General features: G+C 45.6%; 1 protein-coding gene across 1 annotated transcript; it reads right to left on the bottom strand.

Annotated features, from left to right (window-relative positions):
• Window positions 1–758: 758 nt before the first annotated feature.
• LOC306990581 (uncharacterized protein) lies at window positions 759–19,300 on the bottom strand. The gene is made up of 8 exons (XM_079597594.1): window positions 19,226–19,300; window positions 13,540–13,653; window positions 12,769–12,997; window positions 7,048–7,211; window positions 5,276–6,772; window positions 2,487–3,074; window positions 1,258–2,273; window positions 759–1,191 (listed from the first exon to the last, which is right to left on the bottom strand). Exons 1-6 carry the CDS (start codon window positions 19,241–19,243, stop codon window positions 2,757–2,759), a joined length of 2,340 nt encoding a protein of 779 aa, XP_079453720.1. The 5' UTR covers window positions 19,244–19,300; the 3' UTR covers window positions 759–1,191; window positions 1,258–2,273; window positions 2,487–2,756.
• Between the last annotated feature and the right edge of the window lie 102 nt (window positions 19,301–19,402).

The raw sequence follows: 19,402 nt of genomic DNA, 5'->3' as shown, positions 1-19,402 counted from the left end.
CAGGGGGACTTAAGTGTCATGTGACCTTTCAATTTAATTTAATTGTGGCATTTCATTACTATGTTATCAAAAAGGTAATATATAAAGTATTTGTATTATTTAGACATGCAATTAAGTCTTTATCTTCTAATTGTATGTACAATTAAAAGTGTGGTTCCCGTAGTGTGATAAATATTTGATTAGTTGTTTTAATTAGGCTAGCTGATAGATTCAATGCTATTCATGAGTGTTTTTTAGCCTCTAGCATACACTAGTTGTTATAAAAAGCATTTGTGCCAATACAAAATATTGATCCATTCTAACTATTCAGTTCACGGGCTCCCCCTATTGGTTAGACATGTGGACGACACCTAGCACTTAAAGGGACAGTCCACCCAAAAATGCTGTCATCATTTTCTCACCCTCGTGTTTTTTCCAAACCTGTATGCATATATTTAATCTTCGTATGCAAAAGAACGTTTTGTGAAGAAAGTTGGGAACCAAACAACATTGAAGGCCATTGATGTCCAATGTATGGAGAAAACACAGGTATTCTTGGGTCTCGCTCTAGGATCTTTGGAAAGTATGAAGCAGATAATGGTGCAGAATAAGTGCTCTTTCACATTTCTGAAACCTGCTCTTGATAATCATATCAAAAGCAATATGAGTGGAATCAGAGATTACATGAATCCTGCTGTTGGGAATAAAGTACATTTTCTTTTAATAATCTTTGGGACAGAGTTATTTATACACAATGCAGGATAAGACACGCAAGACTTAAGGTTAAGGTGTACTTTATTGTGCCAAAGGGAAATTTGTCTTGGGCTCATAAATACAGCCACTGCATCACAAAACATATAGTAAAATAACAACATAACACATAAATTAGAGAGAGACAAAGACAAAAGGAACGAAATATGTCCGTCACAAATGCATACAAATGCAAATATAAATCCAAGTACAAAAAATATATATATATATTTCATATCTTAATTGCAGAAGGAATTAATGAATTCTTAAACCGGTTTAATCTACAACTTGGCATTCTTAATCTCCGACCCGTTGGTAACATTTTCAGTTTACACACAAATATCTAAACTCTGCATCATATCAGAGCTCATTGTTTGTCCCACATATTTTGTTGGACTATAAAATACTCCTTTGAGAAAATAGACTGATCCTCTTTTTTTAGAAATAAAAACATCTTTAGTTCTATTATTATATATATATATATTATATATATATATATATATATATATATATATATATATATTTAACTAGTTAGGGTCTGAATACACATAGTTAACAGTAAAATCACCTACACAAGTCAAAACCTTTATCACAGTGGCATAAAAGTCACTTCACACTTCTGTTGTGTGAAAAAGGTGGTGGACCTTTCTTTGGTTTTACCCTGAAGACAGACCTCATATTGCCCACCACACTCCTGACTACAGAAGGACTGAGCAGAGCTGCTGAGAACATTGATCTTTGGACGGTTAAACTGCTGTTATCATAAAGACATGATGAAACGCCCCAGCAATGACATACGGAAATAACTTGGTGTTGCAAGTTTAGATTTCAGTCCAGGGAGCGTGAGAGAGATGCACCTGGAAGTCTGTTGTGAAGCCAGAGTGACACCTGACCAAGACGGATCCGGAGGGACGAGGGAGCCCGGCAGAGCCTGAAGTAAGACGAACCACCGTGGAGCCGAGGGAGAAGGGGATGGGGCAACAGGCCGAGGTGGCATCATGGGCTTTAAGGCCCTAGGTGGAGCCACTGAATCTGAGCACCTATAACGAGCTGAGGACCGGGACGCCCAGGGTGGAGCCGGAGAGCTGGATGGATCCGGCGGAAGGGGATGAGCCAAGGAGCTAGACGTAACAGTGAGAGCTTTCGGTTATTCAACACATCAGTTGATTATCACATGGGTTAATGAGCTGATGAGTTGAATCAGGCGTGTTTGATTAGAGAGACAAAGAAAACATGCAGAGTTGGGGGTCCTTCATGAGCAGGTTTGGGAAACACTGATCTAGGGTCATGATGAGGAAACTTGGGCCAGCCTATGTGGCTGGGAGTAAGGAGCTTGAAGGCTGGAAATAAACACTGGGAGAGGAAGGATTTCGGACAGGACTGGGACCTCAATCCAGCCGGATGTGGCCGGCAGAGGATGAAGAATTTCGAGGTTGGAAACTATGGTTGGAACTGGCTCAGCATGAAAGTCTATTAACAGCTCCTCACTTGCCCGTTTCAAGGTCGACATGGCTACAGGCTCCAGCTCCGGACGTGGTGGAAGACTGTCTCTGAGATGGACATGGTTACAGGCTCCAGCTCCGGACGTGGTGGAAGACTGTCTCTGAGATGGACATGGTTACAGGCTCTTGCTCCGGACGTGGTGGAAGACTGTCTCTGAGATGGACATGGTTACAGGCTCTTGCTCCGGACGTGGTGGAAGACTGTCTCTGAGATGGACATGGCTACAGGCTCCAGCTCCGGACGTGGTGGAAGACTGTCTCTGAGATGGACATGGTTACAGGCTCTTGCTCCATATTGAGCGTGGGCTCTGGGTCCTTGACTGGCATGGGCTCTGGCTCTTGGTCCTTGGCAGGCATGATGAGGAGAGGGGACAGACTAGGGAGAAGTTCTGAGCTGATGTACTCGGGGATAAGGGCAGACGACGGGGGGGCTGATACTGAATGGCACCGTGGTCTTCATCCACCTCACTGACGGTGTAGGGAGAGCCATACAGCCACAGCACATAATCCACATAATGAGCCAGATTAATACTCTTCCCTAATCCCATTTAAAATTCCATAATCTTGTCTTCTAAGATTCAATCGCTCACCCCGTACTGATCCTCCGACTGCTCCTGGTCCATAATCGTATCTTCTAAGATTCAATCGCTCACCCTGTACTGATCCTCCGTCTGCTCCTGGTCCATAATCAGGCGTCGGATTCCATTTGATTCCTCTTGCGTGAGGAACATCCTCAGAATAACCAATCGATTTCTGCTTGTCATTAAACACTCTTTTCTGAAACCTCTTCTCGATTTCAGCAATGGCAGGACCGAGGTGCTTTCCTGTGTTTGGATGCTTCTTCTAAAAAATATTTTTAAAAGATATGTTACTGTACCATAATATTAAACAAATCAATGTAAAAATAGAAAAGGATCTACAAGGAGGTCACAGATATCAGATAGCTGTCATTTATAAACCAGAAACCTAATTGTGAGAAGTGTAGAATCTATCTTTACTTTTTATTGTGTGTTTGTTTTTTCTGCAGTTTGTGTGCTTCTTCAACAGCAGGGCGTTGAAGAATCACACAATCTAATCCTGTCCTGCTGAGTGTAACTCAAACCCGCCCTAAAACACTTGCCTGGAACTTTCCAGTTATCCCGAAGAAGACCTTGATTAGCTGGCCCAGGTGTGTTTAATTATAGGGTTGGAGTTAAACTCTGCAGGACAGTGGACCTTCAGGAACAGAACAGCCGATAGACCTTTCACACAATAACCGGAAATACGTAATCGTTGCGGAAGCAGAGTTCCTGTTAAGGGTCAACACATACCCGGGCAAGAGAAAATGGATCAGAGAGTCTACACAACTTCGCTAACGGATTTGTAAAATATTACAATATTAAATATTAAAATGTCTCCTTGCTATATTTGACATTCATAATTATTACTTTAGCCAGTTCTTTGTGACAGCTGTTATGTGGGGAGCGTCACCCTCTGATTACACTAACGCGTCACCATCAGCACCGAAAACATGGAGATTTTATTTTAGAGAATAATCGCACAACCTATTCGATATTCTATAGTTTTACTTGCACGTCAAATTCTTTTTAACAAAGTTTGTGATTGTTATTAGACATGTGGCGTGTCAAGTTTATTTGTAAACCGTGTCTCACACGCGCGGGTGATTTTAATTTCGCTTTCTCTGGCAGCGCAAAATCAAACATAGCCTACATGTCTTGCCCTAGTGGAAGATAAAATTCGCTCATACCATTTACTACAAGTGGAAAACATGAAGATATCAGAAAAGAGATCGATGGTCTCTTTCCTGCTGGTGTCCCACATCCCTCTCAAAGCGCAGAGCGGCTGTATCACCCGTCTTTGTGTGGAAATATAAAACAATTTTTTTTATATATATTAACTTTATTATATTATTTAAGTTACCATTATTTACTGATATTTATTTCAATGCATTGCATGCTTTAGTGTGTTGTTTCTTTGATGGAATTGCTCAAATAAAGACTTAATTTCCCCCCCAAAACAACCCCCAAACCACCGCTGGTAGTGGTACCACGGTGGTAAAAAAAAACTGCCACCGTCACAGCCCTATAAAGGGTACGAATTTTTCCATAAGTATCAAGGTAGAGAGCGATCAGGCTAACTGTTACTGACCTGTTAACTAGAATGACAAATCATTAGCGTGTCCACTTAGACATAATGTACATAGTAGAGAGGATATAGACTACCTTACTAAAGCTTTATAGTCTGCTTTTAATGAAGCATTATGGTATCAATTTGTTCTGTCTATGGTTGTCCAAGTGAACGTCTTGTGACAATATTATTAGCCGAATGCTATCATCATCAGTTAATAATAATAATAATAATAATTCATTACATTTATATAGCGCTTTTCTGGACACTCAAAGCGCTTTTACATAGAAGGGGGAATCTCCTCAACCACCACCAATGTGCAGCATCCACCTGGATGATGCGACGGCAGCCATATTGCGCCAGAACGCCCACCACAGGAGACACAGGAGACAGTGATGAAGCCAATTAGTATATATAGGAGGATGATTAGGAGGCCATGATGAACAGAGGCCACTAGGCAAATTTGGCCAGGATGCCGGGGTTACACCCCTACTCTTTCGAAAGACATCCTGGGATTTTTGTTTTGATTTTTGTCTGTGTGACCCACACAGACCACAGGGTGAGCGCCCCCTACTGGCCACACTAACACCTCTTTTACCAGTTAACATTTTATCTCTGGCAATGTCTGTGTTTATGTGCATGTGTTTGCGTGTCAGTATCATAGACTGTAAAAGGTCAGTATCAATACGCTACAATAACTCTTGCTCGTTGCTGGCGCCATTTATTTACTTGTTGCCCCAACCGGAAGAAGATTACCACGACGGTTGTGTATTTCCAGTCACAAATAGGGAAGCTGTGTGAAAGGTCTATAAGCCCATGTGCCAGGAGTGGTTTATTAGGAGCGCACAGTCTGTAGACCTTGAGCCAAGTGCTTTGATTTTGATTTTTGATCACAGTTCAGTTTTACATGTTCTTACCGTTTGAATACCACTGGGTATGCCGTAGGAGATTTGAAAAGTGCCAGAATCTGGGTATCCAGAGAGACTCGATCTGCTGTTTTTCACACGCATTGTTCCATACGGTTGGTTTCCCTCCAATTTCCCAAAGACTTCCTTACACACAGGACAGATAGATCCCAGACTCTCCACTGACAAGCGAATACATTCCTGGCAAAATCCATGCCCACATTTCAGTTTTCTCTTGTCGGTGAAACTCTCCATACAAATGGGACATGTCTCCTCTTCAGCATGAGCATCTTTACTGTTATGTCTAGAACGGTCTTTTAATTCTTCATTGACTCCAGTGTCCGCTTCACTTTGTCTTCTAAGACTCAATCGCTCACCCCGTACTGATCCTCCGACTGCTCCTGGTCTATAATCAGGCGTCTGATTCCATTTGATTCCTCTTGCGTGAGGAACGTCCCCTGAATAACCAATCGATTTCTTCTGCTTGTCATCAAACACTCTCTTCTGAAGCATCTTCTCAATCTCAGCAATGGCAGGACCGAGATGCTCCGGCAGTCCAACGAGCCTCCAGCGACTCAATGCATCTTCTGCAACAACACAATGATGCTCCTGCTGAAGTTTCTCTACGGCTGATCCCACAAGAGTTGCGTCTGTAGGGTTTTTGAGTTCACAGGTGACGGCGGCTGATGCAAGTTTCTGGTAGAGTTGTGTTAAAGCTCTGATGGCATGACTTTCAAGATTAGTATGTTGAACTCCTTTGGATCGAGCTTGAACCTTAATGGTTAATTTGTTCTGCTGTTTTTCTTCATTAAATGACACTCCGTACTTTATTTCAAGCTGAGATAATTGGTCCTTATAGGAAAGTTTCATCAGATCCCAATGAACCTTGTCCATCTCTAGATGAGTTGGAAGATCCTTTGTGTCCATGTTAAATGAAGACCTGCTATGTGGAGAAAAGTTGTTGTCTTTATTCATTTGACTTGATTTGTCATTGAATTGGCTTTCCACTTTGTTTGTTCCTTTAATCTCTCTTTTAATCACGTCTGTAAGAGTCTTCGGTCCAAAGAACAGGCAGTCACCGGCAGACATGGTGAACATCATCTTTGCCTCCTCTGACTGGATGTGACGAAGGGCCACCTTCGCAATATCTGAATCCAAGTCCTTATGATTAATGGCAGCATCACTAAAACTACCAACACATCCCTGAACAAGTTTCTCAAAGTCCTCAGTGGTTTTAGACACAGAATCAGGGCTTGGGCTCTGGATATGTGTGATTGAGACTGACACTTCTGCACAAATAGAGACTCCATGCTGTTTCTCAAATTGTTCTAACTCCTTTCTGTAAGCGTGATGCATGTACCAGAATGGATAGAGCGGTACAGTCAGTACAGCTGGTGTATCAGGGGTCATTATCGCAGTTTTACTGGACTCAGCTCTATTAGATGCAGACACGTCCTCAACATTATTTGTGTCTTCTGATGCTGCAGTCACAGGCATAGAACCGATCACCTAAAAACATATCATGGGATTTGATTAAAGGACTTAAGTAAAATGGAAATATTTTAATTAATATAACACCAAATTATATTAATCATAGATTAGTATTATTCCTACTTACTCTACTAAGAGTCTGAACAGAAATAGTTTAGTTGCTATAACTATTTAGTTTGCATATTGCAAACTATTTTGGTTATGCATATGGCTTTTTTCACTCAGCAATGAAAAAAACAAAAAAAAAAACATGATCAGTTATGAAGGGATTGTACACAAAGTAAAAATGATACCTTAGCTGAAGGCGCTCCGTTGTCCTTTAGCATGGACGTTTGAGGAACAGTCACAGAACTTGCTTCATCCAGACCAATCCATGCAGTCACTTCCTTAAACGTACCATCCTTATAATGTTTAAACCTCAGAGACAAATGTGTGAGGCTTTTGAACACTTCTAGAGCTGCAGAACATAAGAGTACATTTAATTTAGAGTCTTAAAACAATAAGAAATAACACTAATAATTAGACAAATTTAAATGAATAAAATGCTGTTATGCCCCTCCTTGAACTGCCACCTTAACGTGGTGGAGGGGTTTGAGTACCCGAATGACCCTAGGAGCTATGTTGTCCGGGGCTCTATGCCCCTGGTAGGGTCTCCCAAGGCAAACAGGTCCTAGGCGACGGGTCAGACTAAGAGCGGTTCAAAAACCCCTTATGATGGACACCAAAGCAAGGACCGTGACGTCGCCTGGCATGGCGCAGCCAGGGCCCCACCCTGGAGCCAGGCCTGGGGTTGGGGCTCGTATGCGAGCGCCTGGTGGCCGGGCCTCTCCCCACGGGGTCCGGCTGGGTTCAGCCCGAAGAAGCGACGTGGGGCCGCCTTCCCGTGGGCTCACCACCTACAGGAGGGACCGTAAGGGGCCGGTGCTGAGAGGATCGGGCAGCAGTCGAAGGCGGGGGCCTCGACAACCCGATCCCTGGACACGGAAACTAGCTATAGGGACGTGGAACGTCACCTCGCTGGCGGGGAAGGAGCCTGAGATTGTGCGTGAGGTTGAGAGGTTCCAACTAGAGATAGTTGGAATCACCTCTACGCACGGCTTGGGCTCTGGAACCACACTCCTTGAGAGAGGATGGACTCTTCACCACTCTGGAGTTGCCCATGGTGAGAGGCGGCGGGCTGGTGTGGGTTTGTTAATATCCCCCCAGCTCAGCCGCCATGTGTTGGAGTTTACCCCGGTGAACGAGAGGGTCGTTTCCCTGCGCCTACGGGTCGGGGATAGGTCTCTCACTGTCGTGTGTGCCTACGGGCCAAACGGCAGTGCAGAGTACCCGGCCTTCTTGGAGTCTCTGGGAGGGGTGCTGGAAAGTGCTCCAACTGGGGACTCTGTCGTTCTACTGGGGGACTTCAACGCCCACGTGGGCAATGACAGTGTTACCTGGAGGGGCGTGATTGGGAGGAACGGCCCCCCTGATCTGAACCCGAGCGGTGTTCAGTTATTGGACTTCTGTGCTAGTTACGGTTTGTCCATAACGAACACCATGTTCAAACATAAGGGTGTCCATCAGTACACGTGGCACCAGGACACCCTAGGCCGTAGGTCGATGATCGACTTTGTGGTCGTTTCATCTGACCTGCGGCCGTATGTTTTGGACACTCGGGTAAAGAGAGGGGCGGAGCTGTCAACTGATCACCACCTGGTGGTGAGTTGGATCCGATGGCGGAAGAGGAAGCTGGACAGACTCGGCAGACCCAAGCGTACTGTAAGGGTCTGCTGGGAACGTTTGGCCGAGTCTCCTGTCAGAGAGATCTTCAACTCCCACCTCCGGCAGAGCTTCGACCGGATCCCGAGGGAGGCTGGAGATATTGAGTCCGAGTGGACCATGTTCTCCACCTCCATTGTCGAAGCAGCCGCTCGGAGCTGTGGCCGTAAGGTCTCCGGTGCCTGTCGAGGCGGCAATCCCCGAACCCGGTGGTGGACACCGGAAGTAAAGGATGCCGTCAAGCTGAAGAAGGAGTCCTATCGGGCCTGGTTGGCTTGTGGGACTCCTGAGGCAGCTGACGGGTACCGGCAGGCCAAGCGAACTGCAGCCCGGGTGGTTGTGGAGGCAAAAACTCGGGCCTGGGAGGAGTTCGGTGAGGCCATGGAAAAGGACTATCGGCTGGCCTCGAAGAGATTCTGGCAAACCGTCCGGCGCCTCAGGAGAGGAAAGCAGTGCCCTACCACCGCTGTTTACAGTGGAGGTGGGCAGCTGTTGACCTCAACTGGGGATGTCGTCGGACGGTGGAAGGAATACTTCGAGGATCTCCTCAATCCCGCCGTCACGTCTTCCATTGAGGAAGCAGAGGCTGGGGGCTCAGGGGTGGACTCGTCCATCACCCAAGCTGAAGTCACCGAGGTAGTCAAGAAACTCCTCGGTGGCAAGGCGCCGGGGGTGGATGAGATCCGCCCCGAGTACCTCAAGTCTCTGGATGTTGTGGGGCTGTCTTGGTTGACACGTCTCTGCAGCATCGCGTGGCGGTCGGGGACAGTGCCTCTGGGATGGCAGACCGGGGTGGTGGTCCCTCTTTTTAAGAAGGGGGACCGGAGGGTGTGTTCCAACTACAGGGGGATCACACTTCTCAGCCTCCCTGGGAAAGTCTATGCCAGGGTACTGGAGAGGAGAATACGGCCGATAGTAGAACCTCGGATTCAGGAGGAACAATGCGGTTTTCGTCCGGGGCGTGGAACACTGGACCAGCTCTATACCCTCTACAGGGTGCTGGAGGGTTCATGGGAGTTTGCCCAACCAATCCACATGTGCTTTGTGGATTTGGAGAAGGCATTCGACTGTGTCCCTCGTGGCGGCCTGTGGAGGGTGCTCCGGGAGTATGGGGTCCGGGGTCCTTTGCTAAGGGCTGTCCGGTCCCTGTACGACCGAAGCAGGAGCTTGGTTCGCATTGCCGGCAGTAAGTCAGACTTCTTCCCAGTGCATGTTGGACTCCGGCAGGGCTGCCCTTTGTCGCCGGTTCTGTTCATAATTTTTATGGACAGAATTTCTAGGCGCAGCCAGGGGCCGGAGGGTGTCGGGTTTGGGAACAACACGATTTCGTCTCTGCTCTTTGCAGATGATGTTGTCGTGTTGGCCCCTTCAGACCAGGACCTTCAGCATGCACTGGGACGGTTTGCAGCCGAGTGTGAAGCGGCTGGGATGAGAATCAGCACCTCCAAATCCGAGGCCATGGTCCTCAGTCGGAAAAAGGTGGCTTGCCTACTTCAGGTTGGTGGAGAGTTCCTGCCTCAAGTGGAGGAGTTTAAGTATCTTGGGATTTTGTTCACGAGTGAGGGAAGGATGGAACGGGAGATTGACAGACGGATCGGTGCAGCTTCTGCAGTAATGCGGTCGATGTACCGGTCTGTCGTGGTGAAGAAAGAGCTGAGCCGCAAGGCGAAGCTCTCGATTTACCGGTCAATCTACGTTCCTACTCTCACCTATGGTCATGAGCTTTGGGTCATGACCGAAAGAACAAGATCCCGGATACAGGCGGCCGAAATGAGCTTCCTCCGCAGGGTGGCTGGGCGATCCCTTCGAGATAGGGTGAGGAGCTCGGTCACTCGGGAGGAACTCAGAGTAGAGCCGCTGCTTCTCCACATCGAGAGGGGTCAGCTGAGGTGGCTCGGGCATCTGTTTCGGATGCCTCCTGGACGCCTTCCCGGGAAGGTGTTCCGGGCGCGTCCCACCGGGAGGAGACCCCGGGGAAGACCTAGGACACGCTGGAGAGACTATGTCTCCCGGCTGGCCTGGGAACGCCTCGGAGTCCCCCCGGAAGAGCTGGAGGAAGTGGCTAGGGAGAGGGAAGTCTGGGCATCCCTGCTTAGACTGCTGCCCCCGCGACCCGGCCCCGGATAAGCGGAAGAAGATGGATGGATGGATGGAAATGCTGTTATGCGGTTTTGTGACGACCAGGTTCTGTTTTGGTCATGTTTCTGTGTGTTTGGACTTTGTTTTATTTCATTCAGTTTCCTTGATTCTGCCTCTGCTTATTGTATTCAATTATCCCTAGCTTGCTTAATTATTAGTTCCCTTGTTTCGGGTGTGTTGCCTTGTTAGTTTGTATGGTCCCTCTCGTTGTTGTCATTTGCCCCAGTTGTGTCTCGTTCCCTGTTTTCCTCTGTGCATTTAAACCCGGTGTTCTCTCTTGTTCCTGGTCAGTTATTGTATGTATTTATCCATGTGGGTGTTCATGTTCCTGTTCTAAGTTTATCCTGTTTTGTGTAATTAAAATCTACTGGTGCATTTAGATCCGACTGACGTCTCTGCTTCTACGAGTTTCGTGACAGGTTTAAACCTATATGCAATTTATTTAAAATGTAAAAATCCACTATATGATCAGTAGCAAGTGATTTTACTGGAATGGATACAGCAGATCTGTGTGTGAGAGAGGGATCAGTCCTGCTGATGCTTTCAATCACTGATGACAAGTACAACAATAGTGGCAGATTGAGCTATAGGAGATGTTTCATGTGTGTTTGATGATGAATGTGGTTGATTAAGACCGTTGACAGATGATCCCCATTGGGAAAAGTTCTGGGTGTTTACAGTCTTCTGGCATTGCCATCTTATCCAGCCTATCTCTGACTCTCTTAAGATGCCTTTATGTAAGACTGGATCAAGACTCTGAACACAAATGAGCAAAGCAGCTTTGTCTGCTTCAGTCAATCCGTTCATTATAAACACAGAAGGTGTGTAGGAACCTATTATATCCTTTAGTGTTCCTCTTCTTCTTATTATTCCTTATTCTTCTGCTTCTTCCACTGTTGAGTGTATGCCAGCACATTGAACAGCTTGTGGGAAAGTTGTGAACTTTAACACATAAATAAACGACAGTCTGAACACACTGCAATTTTGTAGTGCGCCACCAACTGTCCAAGGTTGCACTCATGTTTATGCTAATAACTTTTGAACCATAAGGGCTAGAAAAAAAAATATTTTTCAAGACGATTGAACCTCGTCCTAGAAGGTTTGTCTGATTGTCAAACTTATATCTTCAGACCATGCTGGCAAAAAGTTAAATGCTTTCTGATAAACGTTCATTGGGAAATCATTGCAACTGATGGCATAATGTCAAGAGGCAGATATTTTGAATTTTAATGTAAAATGCAGTATTTTACGAACTCATTAGCGCGTCATTAAAAAACTTGAAACGGGTCATCGGCACCATGGCCTTAATCTATTAAAAAAGTTCCGGAACAGTGCCGACTTCTGGTCAAAATCTATAAAGAAATAAAAAAAAAATGCTAATAGTGTATGATAAGTTTCACCTATTTTAATGAAACTTGCTTGAGTCATACTGAGAGAAATTAATCCAATTATGCTATTAGTGCCATTAGTCAAATCGGCTCCGATTATCTTCAGACCATGCCGGCAAGATGTTTTTAAAAGCTTTTTGATTGACCAAACCGTTCTCGAACAAATTTGATGGATGATGCCAAGCTGATTCTGAGTCTGCAACGATTTGCCATATTGACACCAAACTCCTCACACTAACCACACAACATCCATTTGTATAACACTACCACCATTAAAGTTTCAGTGCTGCTTCCCCCTTCATTTTTAAGCAGATTTATTTGCTTTAACACTATATTACATTTGTAAAGAGAGCTCATTTTCCTTTGTTTGTAATTAATTTTAGCCTGGGCTTATAAATCAACTCGCATCTCTCGCATGACAGATGGACATTTTTACTTTTTAAACACATCATCTGTTCAATCATTTGATACTCATTAAAGCTAAATTAAACGGACTGGATCAGACTAACGATTGTTGTCAATTGTAACTTGCAGTAACACTTGACTTTATTACTTACTCATTACTTCTAAAAATGTAATATGTAAGTGTAATGTTTATTACCAGCAATGTTCCCACCAGCACTGGTATTTGCCCTTGTGTACATGTCAAAATACTGTTTGTATTTTAGTTAATTCAGAAACTAGCATCCACAAGATTTAAGTTATTCAAGTGAATTGTCATGTCACCTGTCGATGGTGTGATCTGCACCTCTGCATAGGACGGGTCATCCATGAGTTTAAGGCTGAGGACATCAGCTTTTCCTTCCCTTTTGAGAAACCAGCTCTGAAGAGATTTCTGTAATGTTAATCTCCATCTCTCTGGAAATGGTTCTCTCCAGTCCACTTTGATTATGAATTTACCAACATCCAGTGGTGCTGAAGGTTGTGGATTTTCACAACCAGCTGTATAAATGTCCTGTTGATGGGAAAATAGTTATGAATGCAGATTCTGAATTTATATGTGAGAAAATACCCAACTTAGTGCCAACCTGAGTAATGTTTACGTAAAGTTATTTTAAGTAGAAGTGTAGCAAGTGCAGACCATAAACTACACCTGAGCATTAGTACTAAATGTTTTCATATTTTACATGGTTTGTATTATATGAGCAGTTTGTTTGTTAGTTGTAATTTGTATTTGTGATTTGACAAATGGCTGCAAAAAGAAAAATCAGACACGATAGTCCATCATCAGCTCTAAAAAACTGAAAGAATGACCTGCTGAGTTATAAGATCTCCAAACTGGTGTGAAGGGTGTAATTAGCAAAACTATGAAAAATATTTTTTGAAAAATAAAATGTATCTGTAAAATGGTTGTTTTAAAAGTTTTATGATAAGCATTTTATATTATTTGATACATTATACTTTGACGTTTAATCATAAATAAATATATATAGAGATTCTGGTTGAATAATGCCCCTCGGAGAATCGAAGGCTCAAGTTTTACTCTTTAGTCAATACCTTTTCTGACAGCGAGTCTGAATTGTGTGTTCGATCCATTGTGAAGTTTAGATGCATCATGTCATTCAAAGTTGTTCCAGAGTGTTGACCTTCAGCTCCTGCCGTATATAAGTCCTAACATTCAGAAGAAAAAAAAACACCATCTTAAAACAACTTTAAAAAAATTATTTCAGTAGCAAATTTAAAAACGAAACCCTATTTATATATTTGTCAAGGTTCTGCTGCATAAACACGAACAAAGAGATAAAGATTTCAAACAGTTTAATAATATACTACATGAATATCTATCTACATGAAGAACAACAAGCAAACACAACCATACATGAATGAGACCGGACAACGGTGAACTGAAAACACAGGACAAAATAAACAGACAATCGAGGTGATTAACGATAACAGTGATGATAAATCAAATTAGAAACCATGACGGTAAAACTAGTGTCGGGAAATGAGTGCAACTGAGTCCAAACACGGTGATATTGTGACATTACGTTCCCTCCCGGAAAGGAGCGACCTCACGTCGGCAGAAGAATGGAGGAGGCTCTGGTGGAGGATGAGAGTCCAGCAGAGAGATGAAACAGAGGGAAGTCCAGGGATCTTTCACACACAGCATTACAATGGTTTCGGTCCTACCTGACTGATAGAGTTGAGTATGTGGCCCTGGGGGGAGCCAGGTCGAGGCCCCACACAGTTACATGTGGAGTGCCTCAGGGTTCGGTCCTTGGCCCCACTCTATTCTCCATTTATATGCTCCCCTTGGGCCACATCATCAGCAGGCATGGAGTTGCTTTCCACTGCTATGCTGATGATACTCAGCTCTATGTCAGGTTGGACCCCACATCTTCCGCATCATCACTCTCCACTTTATCTGTCTGCTTGGAGGAGACAAGGGCATGGATGACTGACAACTTCCTTCAGTTAAACAGCTCCAAAACTGAAGGTCTCCTCATTGGGACCCCACACCAACTCCGATCCTCCCCCTTGACTGTTTACTCATTTGCTGGCCACGACATTCCTCTCACATCCTCTATAACAAACCTGGGAGTTCGATTTGACCCCCACCTATCATTTAACACCCACATCCAACTTATCTGTAAGACTGCATTCTTTCACCTCCGGAACATCTCCAAACTCCGCCCCTCCCTCTCTCTTTCCGATGCAGAGAAGCTGGTTCATGCCTTTGTCTCCTCCAGGCTCGACTACTGCAATGCACTCCTCATCGGGATCCCTGGCAGGAGCCTGCAGAGACTGCAGAGTATTCAAAACTGCGCTGCCAGGGTCCTGATGGGGGTGCGCAAATTTGAGCACATCACACCCATCCTCCATAAACTTCACTGGCTTCCTGTTAGGTTCAGGATTGAGTATAAGATCTGTCTCCTGGCCTATCAGTGTGTCTATGGCAGCGCACCATTATACCTCAAAGAACTCATAAATAGACCCAACCCAACCCGACATCTCCGTTCCTCAACCACAAACTCCAGGTCCCCAAGTCCAAACTCTGCACTATGGGAGATAGGGCCTTCCAGGCGGCTGCGCCTCGACTGTGGAATGCCCTCCCCAACAATTTGAGGGCGCCACAGTCTATAGAGGTTTTTAAAAACAAATTAAAGACCTACTTATTTTTTACTGCATTTTCTTAATATAATTTTGTTTCTTGCTGTTTTTTACTGTTTTTATGATCTGTGTTTTTACCTGTGCAACTGTAGCACTTTGAGACATGTTTGTTCACGTGTAAAGTGCAATATAAATTAAACTTATTATTATTATTATTATTATCTGCAGATGGTGATCCAGAGGATGGCCTTGAGCAGGAATGGCTAGATGGTGCTCCAGGCCACAACCAGGGCAGAGCCGGTGGGAAGGCGGAGTCCGATGGAGCCGAAGAGGTGGAGGGAGGAACCACAGCTGAAGGCCCAGAGGTCCGTGGCGCAGGCAGAGCAACATCTGACCAAGGCAGGCTGGAGGGACAAGGGGGCCCGGTGCAGCCGTAAGGACGATGGTCCCAGGTGGAGCCGAGGGAGGGAGGAGCCAAGGCGGAGCCGACTGGTCAACGAGCCGAGGTGGAGTGATAGGCTTGGCAGCTGGAGCCAGGGGATCCCCTTGCCAAGGTGGAGCTGAAGACCAGAAGACCAGAGGCAGATCCATGCAGTAGAGCGGAGTCAACAGAGGGGGAGCGGAGGGACTGAAGGGAACCGGGGGATGTGGGGCCGAAGGATTGGCTGTTATTGGAAGAAGAGATAGGAGAGGGAGGCTGGGTGGGTGGGAGGCTGGGTGGGATCATTGGAGATGTAGAAGACTTGGAGCTGAGCGGGACTAGCGGAGATGTAGGAGACTTGGAGCTGAGCGGGACTAGCGGAGATGCAGGAGACTTGGAGCTGAGCGGGACTAGCGGAGATGTAGGAGACTTGGAGCTGAGCGGGACTAGCGGAGATGTAGGAGACTTGGAGCTGAGCGGGACTAGCGGAGATGCAGGAGACTTGGAGCTGAGCGGGACTAGCGGAGATGCAGGAGACTTGGAGCTGAGCGGGACTAGCGGAGATGCAGGAGACTTGGAGCTGAGCGGGACTAGCGGAGATGCAGGAGACTTGGAGCTGAGCGGGACTAGCGGAGATGCAGGAGACTTGGAGCTGAGCGGGACTAGCGGAGATGTAGGAGACTTGGAGCTGAGCGGGATTAGCGGAGATGCAGGAGACTTGGAGCTGAGCGGGACTAGCGGAGATGTAGGAGACTTGGAGCTGAGCGGGACTAGCGGAGATGTAGGAGACTTGGAGCTGAGCGGGACTAGCGGAGATGCAGGAGACTTGGAGCTGAGCGGGACTAGCGGAGATGTAGGAGACTTGGAGCTGAGCGGGACTAGCGGAGATGCAGGAGACTTGGAGCTGAGCGGGACTAGCGGAGATGCAGGAGACTTGGAGCTGAGCGGGACTAGCGGAGATGTAGGAGACTTGGAGCTGAGCGGGACTAGTGGAGATGTAGGAGACTTGGAGCTGAGCGGGATTAGCGGAGATGCAGGAGACTTGGAGCTGAGCGGGACTAGCGGAGATGTAGGAGACTTGGAGCTGAGCGGGATTAGCGGAGATGCAGGAGACTTGGAGCTGAGCGGGACTAGCGGAGATGTAGGAGACTTGGAGCTGAGCGGGACTAGTGGAGATGTAGGAGACTTGGAGCTGAGCGGGATTAGCGGAGATGCAGGAGACTTGGAGCTGAGCAGGACTAGCGGAGATGTAGGAGACTTGGAGCTGAGCGGGACTAGCGGAGATGCAGGAGACTTGGAGCTGAGCGGGACTAGCGGAGATGCAGGAGACTTGGAGCTGAGCGGGATTAGCGGAGATGCAGGAGACTTGGAGCTGAGCGGGACTAGCGGAGATGTAGGAGACTTGGAGCTGAGCGGGATTAGCGGAGATGCAGGAGACTTGGAGCTGAGCGGGACTAGCGGAGATGTAGGAGACTTGGAGCTGAGCGGGACTAGCGGAGATGTAGGAGACTTGGAGCTGAGCGGGACTAGTGGAGATGTAGGAGACTTGGAGCTGAGCGGGACTAGCGGAGATGTAGGAGACTTGGAGCTGAGCAGGACTAGCGGAGATGTAGGAGACTTGGAGCTGAGCGGGACTAGCGGAGATGCAGGAGACTTGGAGCTGAGCGGGACTAGCGGAGATGCAGGAGACTTGGAGCTGAGCGGGACTAGCGGAGATGTAGGAGACTTGGAGCTGAGCGGGACTAGCGGAGATGCAGGAGACTTGGAGCTGAGCGGGACTAGCGGAGATGCAGGAGACTTGGAGCTGAGCGGGACGGGGCCCAGAGGAGACGCAGAATACTTGGAGACTCAGAGGAATATCCTTTTCCATTTACTCATAACTTTCCCAGAGTCCATATGCACTCGCCTCGGGCTCCATTCCACGCCCTCGTACTCCAGGATACGCACTGGGATGGACGATATTACCGGCTCATGCACCTGGTCAGACTTTCTGTCTGGCTCCAGGGTGAGGATTGGCTCAGGCGTTGTCTCTGGCGCTGGCATTGCAGCAAGCTTGGCGCCCGTGTCTGAGGTGGATCCTGCCGTTTCGTCCTTGAAGGGCGTGGGATGCGGCTGGCTGGGCTCTGGGTCTGGAGTGGGGCTGGTGATGTCCTCCTCAGCGGGGCAGATTGTAAACGCCTATCCGTTGTTCACCAGAACCTACTAACAAATGCGGAGGCGTTTCCCAGAGGACCCTTCATGGGCAGGCATGGCTTGATATTGCTCCAGATTGTGGGTGAGGCACGACAGATTTAAAAAGTCCCTTGTGTGGTCCTCAAGAGAGCGATTTCAAACACAGGCAAATCCATAACCCGTAAACCAGGAGAACACTTGGGAGAAAATTAACATAAACAACGTAGAACATTGAACTGAGAAAACCAGGGACTTATAAACACAGAGTAATCAAGGGATTAATTAAAAACTATGACAATGAATGACCTGGAACTAAGGTAAAGTAGAGATAATAAAAACAAAAGTAAACAAGACATACTGTACACATGGCAATTTGTTTGTGGTGGAATTTTTTTTCCATCACTATTTTATCTTCATAAGAACTACATGATCTGATTGTAAAATTTTAATTTTGATGTTACTTTATAAGGTTGCAAAACCCTTCTATTGTACACTTTCCATAGCTCCAGAAAGAAACAGGAAAACCACAGCATTGTTTGTGAATTGTTCTGCCCGCACTGACTGTATGATCATCGTAGCTTGTAGCTTTAGCTAAATTACCTATGACATTTATCTAGACTAGAGTCATGTGCTCATCAGTCAAAGGGCGTATTTACTCTTTACACGGCAGTGTTCGCCTTAAGTCTAAACAACAGCAATACTATTTTATAAAAGAGAAAGTGGACTTAGTTCATGAACTAACCCTTTAAGAAAACCATAAACACTTGACTGTATAGAGATGTCAGGAGAAATTGACTGTTTAGTGTGTAACATAATTATATTTTAGTGTACAAGTTCCATCAGGAGAACGGAAGCTGTCAAGCGTTTGTGACTAAAAATAGTAACACAAAGCAAACCTACAGTTATTATTCAGCATGATTTGAGAATCTTCCTGAGCATATTTTGAACATCAGTGGAAGCAAAAGCAAGTCAATATGACCTTTTGTATAATGCATGAATCATTATTGTTTATTAATTTTGTGTTATCACATATTTTCAATATATCTCCAACCTTTAGACCCCAATTTGTGTGTGTGTTTGTATAGTTTTCGAATAAACACGTTTATTCTTTCTCTTTAGCTTTACCAATGTTTCCTTGTTTAAAAAAACCTCGATAAATTCCCTTTGGTTTAGGCCATAAAATTGTGAATCGATACATGCTGTGTGTGTGTTTTAAAAATGCATTTCTGTAAAAATGCAGAATGTTTTGTGTGATGGTACAACTCTAAAAAAATGCTGGGTTGTTTCAACCCAAATTTGTGTCAAATATTGATAAACCCAATTGTTGGGTTAAGTTTTTTAATAACATTTTTAACTGAACAGTTGGGTTCGTCCATGTTTGACCCAAATTTGGGTTTAAACAACCAAGTGTAGGTTTAGGGGTAGTGTTAGTGTAAGGGCAGATAATATACAGTTTGTACAGTATAAACACCATTATGTCTATTGAAAGTCCCAACAAAACATGTGTGTAATTAATAAATAAATACTGAAATGACTCACATATTCGTCAATTTCCATTCGTTCGGCCTGCAGTGACTGTGCGAGAGAATCTCCAATCAGCAACTGAATGAAAACTTTAGCCTTTAGTAAATAACAGGGAAAGAGTTTTATTTATTTTACAAGTAAAAAATAAATAACATTTTAAAAAAGCTTCAAAGACTAGCTGGCTGAAATGTA

This window comes from Phoxinus phoxinus (genome assembly GCF_949152265.1).
Source record: "Phoxinus phoxinus genome assembly, chromosome: 22".
NCBI lineage: Eukaryota > Metazoa > Chordata > Actinopteri > Cypriniformes > Leuciscidae > Phoxinus > Phoxinus phoxinus.
The sequence above is the reverse complement of the archived record's forward strand: the minus strand, read 5'-3'. Positions and strand labels throughout refer to the sequence as shown.

What these genes read in the sequence shown, in the direction of transcription:
- LOC306990581 (XM_079597594.1), bottom strand. An exon ending in CAGACTCGCTGTCAGAAAAG is followed by an intron (nt 12,998 to 13,539) that starts GTATTGACTAAA and finishes TCCCATCAACAG; the next exon opens with GACATTTATACAGCTGGTTG. An exon ending in GCAGATCACACCATCGACAG is followed by an intron (nt 7,212 to 12,768) that starts GTGACATGACAA and finishes TATGTTCTGCAG; the next exon opens with CTCTAGAAGTGTTCAAAAGC.